This window comes from Schistocerca piceifrons, chromosome 8 (assembly GCF_021461385.2).
Source record: "Schistocerca piceifrons isolate TAMUIC-IGC-003096 chromosome 8, iqSchPice1.1, whole genome shotgun sequence".
Lineage (NCBI taxonomy): Eukaryota > Metazoa > Arthropoda > Insecta > Orthoptera > Acrididae > Schistocerca > Schistocerca piceifrons.
Genome location: NC_060145.1, coordinates 204371450 through 204377449, shown reverse-complemented (window position 1 = coordinate 204377449; position 6000 = coordinate 204371450). Strand labels below are relative to the sequence as shown.

Below are 6000 nucleotides of genomic sequence, written 5' to 3'. Positions count from 1 at the left end.
ACCGAGAATTATGAATAAAATGAATTTTTGGTTGAAACGTTTTAGATATTTTTGACCTGCCATACCTTGCACTTTCGTTTGTCTGTGACAGCTGCAGAGCATGTAGAGTTATTTTTAATTCATTAGGCACATAGAGCTGCATTTCAGATTTAGTCAGATGTAGTAAAGGTCACCAGTAATTTAATTTCGAACAACATAACTGATGATTTGGCATTTCAAGCAGGATTTACTGTTTACTAATATGATTACAAAATCATGTAAAATTTTTGAATATAATGCCACAGAAATTAATTTAAATAAGCTAGTGTCGGCTGTGAATCAGTGAATGAAGTTGATGAAGAAAAAATTAGAAGATTTTAAGGTATGGTTTACACCAAATCACTCTTCTTCCATTACATCACAGGCGCTGGCTGTTGTGCTTAGTAGCTGTAGCGGCTGTTCATTTGACTCAGCAGTGCATAGTATGAGTAAGAAGCGTTTACCAACTGAAACAGAGTGTTCGACATTGTTATTATTCATAAACAATAGGACAAATAAACGATTTATGTTATCTAATCTTAATCTGATACATACTAGCTTGAAATTTAATATACACAATTATTTGAAATGCTCAATGAATTTCAGTTATACATAAATGACTTGTCTAAGTTAACCGTTATTTAATGATTTCAGTGGTTCGGCTATCGCAATTCTGATTGATACCCGTAATTTTCAGTGTATGCCAAAGATAACATTCCAGATGTGAAAAGTAAGCATAAAGAAATAATTTTCGATGGACCACCGACATTTCCAATGAATTAGGAAACACTTTCACTCAGATTCACAACTATTAATGAATGAACGTTTACGTGTTGTTGAAACACAGGATAAATCGATGTTACCAGCAGTAATTGCCATATTACGCCATAACAGTCTTCTCACTTGTATTCATCGTTCCTAGAAAGACAGAATATGTAAAATGTGGTCAAGTAACAGTCTACTGTTCCGGAAGTCTGCGGTTCGATCTCCAGCTACCTCTACTACTTTATCTACCATTTATTACTTCTTTCACCTCTGACAATGTTACCTACCGTGCAGACTGAAGAACTCTACCGTTCGAAAAGTCCACGTTGAACTACATCCCTCTATAAGTGAGTGGATAATTCAATTCCATCGTTGGATGAAGCCAGTGGCACACTACGTCAGATAAGACTGTGCCTAGTAAAGCAATGCACTGTTAAGACGAGCTTCCTGGTTGACAACTGCTTACTCTTTAGTTCGACGATTCAAATAAACACGTTGGTCGTTTACAAAGATGAATTTGGTGCTTACAGCACTCACGATGTTTACACAGTAAATTTTCGCCTGACAACTTCGACTGTGTTCAGTGTTTCATTTTTATTGACTCAGGGAACATATATGTAGACTAACCGTGAGGAATGCTTCCCTGTTGATAGGGTAGAGGTGTCCAGCTGTGAGAACTAACGGCTTCTGGGAACGGCTGACGATGATCCTCAGAGCACGCTTGAAGCGCTCACTCGCGTCCACCCAAGAGCTGTTGTATGCTGCCACCGAGACTGCCTCTGCCTGTAGTAAACAAGACACCCTCCTGTGTGCATGTTATAAGATTTTTATTTTATTTTATGCACATCTTGACAAAGAAGTGAAGTACCCAGGAGACATGGTCGGATGTCAATTGAACTTTTACAGACGTACATGCCGTCGGTGGTTAAGTTAATGATTACAGTACCAGTGTCTGTAACAGGTAGAATGGCCACCAGGGTCCACTAGTGTCGCTCAAGTTCAGTGTTGATACCAGGCCTGGTAGGGTGTATGTGGGGGTCTGAACACTGACAGATGTTGGATGATTATGCTGATGGAAGCGGTGATGCTGTGGACTTGTGTGAGACAGTGTTACCTGCACCTCACAGACATTGAAATAGGCCTTGTTGTGGATCTGCGCCGGCCGCTGTGACAGAGCGGTTCTAGGCGCTTCAGTCCGGAACCGCACGAGTGCTACGGTCGCAGGTTCGAATCCTGCCTCGGGCATGGATGTTTGTGATGTCCATACGTTAGGTAGGTTTAAGTAGTTCTAACTTCTAGGGGACTGATGACCTCAGATGTTAAATCCCATAGTGCTGAGATCCATTTCAATCATTTTGTGGATCTGCATTTGGCTCCACATCTCAGATGTTACCGTTCTCTTCTATTCCGGTTTTCTCACAGTCCGTGTTTCACTGCAATACAATTCCGCACTGCAAACATACATTCGCCGAAATTTCTTCCTCAAATTAAGGTCTATATTTGATGCTGGTAGACTTCTCCTGGCCAGGAATGCCCGTTTCGACAGTGAGAGTCTGCTTTTGATGTCCTCCTAGCTCCATCCGCCATTGGTTATTTTGCTGCCTAGGTAGTAGAATTCTTCATTTGCTTCGTGATCACCAATCGCAATGGTAAGTTAAAAAAAATGGTTCAAATGGCTCTGAGCACTATGCGACTTATCTTCAGAGGTCATCAGTCCCCTAGAACTTTGAACTAATTAAACCTAACTAACCTAAGGACATCACACACATCCATGCCCGAGGCAGGATTCGAACCTGCAACCGTAGCGGTCAAGCGGTTCCAGACTGTAGCGCCTAGAACCGTACGACCACTCCGTCCGGCAATATTAAATTCCCTCTGTTCTCATTTCTGCTCCTCCACATTACTTAAGTCTTTCTTCGATTTACTCTCAATGCATATACGGTCGGCCGGTGTGACCGAGCGGTTCCAGGCGCACAAGAGATCTTTCACGCGTGTAGCAGTATGGGATGGAGCGCCATCCTGCATAAACATCGTACGTTCCAGCAGGTGTTTATCAGCCAGGCTGGGGATTATGCGATTCTGTAACATATCGGCGTACCTCTCACCCGTCACGGCAGCAGCTGCAAAACCAGAATCACGCATTTCCTAGAAGAAAAAAAGGTCCGATAACCTTAGATGTGACTTTCTCGTCATGCAATGGTTATGCTCATGAGAGTATTTGTACTGAGAGCTCAAATTACTTTTCACTTGATTGCTATGCATGTTGGGAACTGTATGTGGTCTTGCTTTTAGTTTTCTCTGTTACTTCCCTGGGTGAATTGTTGCGAGGCGAGCACTGGAGAACACTACACACTGAGCCGGCCAGTGTGGCCGAGCGGTTCTAGGCGCCTGGAACCGTGCGACCGCTACGGGCGCAGGTTCGAATCCTGCCTCTGGCACGGATGTGTGTGATGTCCTTAGGTTAGTTAGGTTTAATTAGTTCTAAGTTCTAGGGGACTGATGACCTCAGAAGTTAAGTCCCATAGTTTTCAGAGCCATTTGAACCATTTTTGGCTCTCTGATGGACTCATGCCATATCGAAATTTGTACGTTTTGGTATGCGACAGTAGGTTGAACTGTCTGGTAACATGAGGGCAGGGTACTTGTATTGGTCGACCACATCTCACAACCATGGGAGCATCGCAGTATTGCGCACCAAGATCACTGAAACACTCTCACATCTGCATCTCCCATCCGACAAGAAGTAATGGATTCCTAGAAAATTTCTGTGCAATGACACACTAGTATTCAGAGACTACCAGCAGTCGGACTGGGGCATTACAATCCCATGTGTACGCTTCCACTAACGCCACAACAGATGCTGTTGTTTTTCAAGTGGTGCTATGAGCACGAATCGTGGACTGGGGATGAAAGGCGTCATATTGTTCTCAGTGATGAAGTACCTCCGATGGCCACTGTCAGCAAGTATGCCATCGATGTGGAGAGAGATCCCATTTTTCCAGTGTTTCGGAGAGGAACAGCGGTGTTATTCGTGGTGTCATGGTGTGGGCAGATATTATGTATAGCTCAGATGAAGACTGGTAACAAACGAGGAAACTCTAACGGCGCAGCTGTACTTGACAGACATTGGCGTCCTCCTGTGTCACCTCTCATATGAGAGTGTTGTGGTGCCATTTTTGAACAGGACAATGCCCGTCAACCTGAACTGTCTACGTGATGTTGAGGTACTCTCGTGCGCACCAAGATGTCCAGATCTCTTCCCAATAAAAATTTTGTGGGGCCAGTTAGGACGTTGACTCTGTACCAGTGACTATATCCAGGATTTCATGGGCCAGTTACAACAATTGTAAACCAACTTGGCTCAGAAGAGATGCGGGTCCAGGGCAGAAAGTGTGGAAGCGGGCTTACATCGCCTAGTTCTTTGTAACTTTGAATTTGTTTCGTAATCTCTACAATAACGTCAGATACCCCCTCAAGACATGAAATTTCATTTTGTTTCATGATCCCCTTCTGGTTGCATAATGTTTTGACTGTATTTATTGGAAAAACGCTAAGAAAATGGAAGTAGCCGGTTTTTGTACGTAAGTTTCCCTCTTCACAGCTTGGGTGACATAATAGGAATCAAACCTAAGAAAATAATCAACGCATGGCCGAATTTCCACACATCACCTACTCCTAGTGGTAACCATGTAAACATGTTGTATCAGTGATCCATTGTCATCCAGACTGTCAAGAAGAAAAATAAGCACGAAAACGGACTAATCAATACGTAAAAATGAGATGTAAAAGTACATTTACAACGAATGTCCAAGTAACATTTTTAGGAATTGCAACAAAAATAGTATATGGCAAAATCAATATTATACTTGAGGTAATAACGCCAATCGAATGTAATGACAGTCTTCAATAAGAAGACAATCTCTTATTAATGTATTTACAGAACATCAGATGGTGGAAGTTTGTCGCATTCAATTCGAACACTTCGCATGATATCCTCGACGCCATGAATAGAGGAAACTAGGCTTCGTCAATGTTTCTGGGTTTTCGGGAGGTTTCTCCTTAAGTACTACATCTACGCTTTACAAATAAAATACTATCCTATGGGATGCCTAGGGAGGTTTACGGTAGTTCAAGGTATCCCGACAGGCCCTATACAGGACTCAGTTCTGGATGGAGAGTCATCTAGAGGCACTGGTGTGCCCCAGGGGAGTGTAACAGGACAGCTGCCATTCATGTTCCACATTAATGACTTGGTGTTTATAGCTCCACTTCCTCAGTTTTGTTGCAAGCTCACTGAAAGTGAATCCTACTGATTATTGCACATCTTTCTATACAGCGATTAAGGAAGCGTTATCTAGTACGTGCAGATTCGTCCAGTTTTCACTGAGTGAATGCGACAGTTTCTTCTGAATAAGTCAATAATGTCAAAAACAAATCCCAAGTTTGAAAAAAATATGCACAGAGACGGCTGAGTTAGGATGTTGAAATACCACACCAACGATCTACAAGAAGTTGGTGAACCAGATCAGTCTGACTCCCTCTTCTGGGCTAAGGATATTCTCGGTGCGGCCTCAAAATATTAAACCATATGGGGTAACAGAGTGAAAGTAAGCAATGTAAATCAATTTTAGGGTTTGAATATCAAACACACCGCCGGCCGGTGTGGCCAAGCGGTTCTAGGCGCTTCAGTCTGGAACCGAGCGACCGCCACAGTCACAGGTTCGAATCCTGCCTAGGGCATGGATGTGTGTGATGTGCTTAGGTTAGTTAGGTTTATGTAGTTCTAAGTTCTAGGGGACTGGTGACATCAGATGTTAAGTCCCTTAGTACTCAGAGCAATTTGAACCCTCAAACACACCGGACATTCAGCGGCTCGTCGACTTGTCTGAGATCGTGGTAGATTACATCGAAACTAAAGCTGAAGTCTTAAATTACGCATTTAAGAAATTATTCATGCAGGACGACCGTACAGACACACTTCCGTTTGACCGTCGCACAGATTCCCGTATGGAGGACATCGACATTCCCGGCGTTGAGAAGCAACTTCAAGAGTTGAAAATAAATAAGTCGCAAAGTCTGGACGGAATCCCAGTTTGATTAAGAGAGTACTCCATGGCCCTGGTCCCTTATTTACTTTCTCGTCTAGTGCCAAGTCCCAAGCAACGGTTAAAAACACTGGTGAAGCCTGTACATAAGAACGGTAAATGAATGGACCCC

General features: G+C 43.1%; 1 protein-coding gene across 1 annotated transcript in view; it reads right to left on the bottom strand.

Annotated features, from left to right (window-relative positions):
- Nucleotides 1-363: 363 nt before the first annotated feature.
- Nucleotides 364-6000, bottom strand: part of LOC124712200 (odorant receptor 43a-like) — a 44580-nt gene continuing 38943 nt past the window's right edge. The window contains exons 4-5 of the mRNA XM_047242497.1: nucleotides 1411-1566; nucleotides 364-485 (exon numbers count right to left, since the gene is read on the bottom strand). Coding sequence (XP_047098453.1) covers nucleotides 420-485; nucleotides 1411-1566 — 222 coding nt within the window. The 3' untranslated portion in view covers nucleotides 364-419. The remainder of the gene's footprint in view (nucleotides 486-1410; nucleotides 1567-6000) is intronic.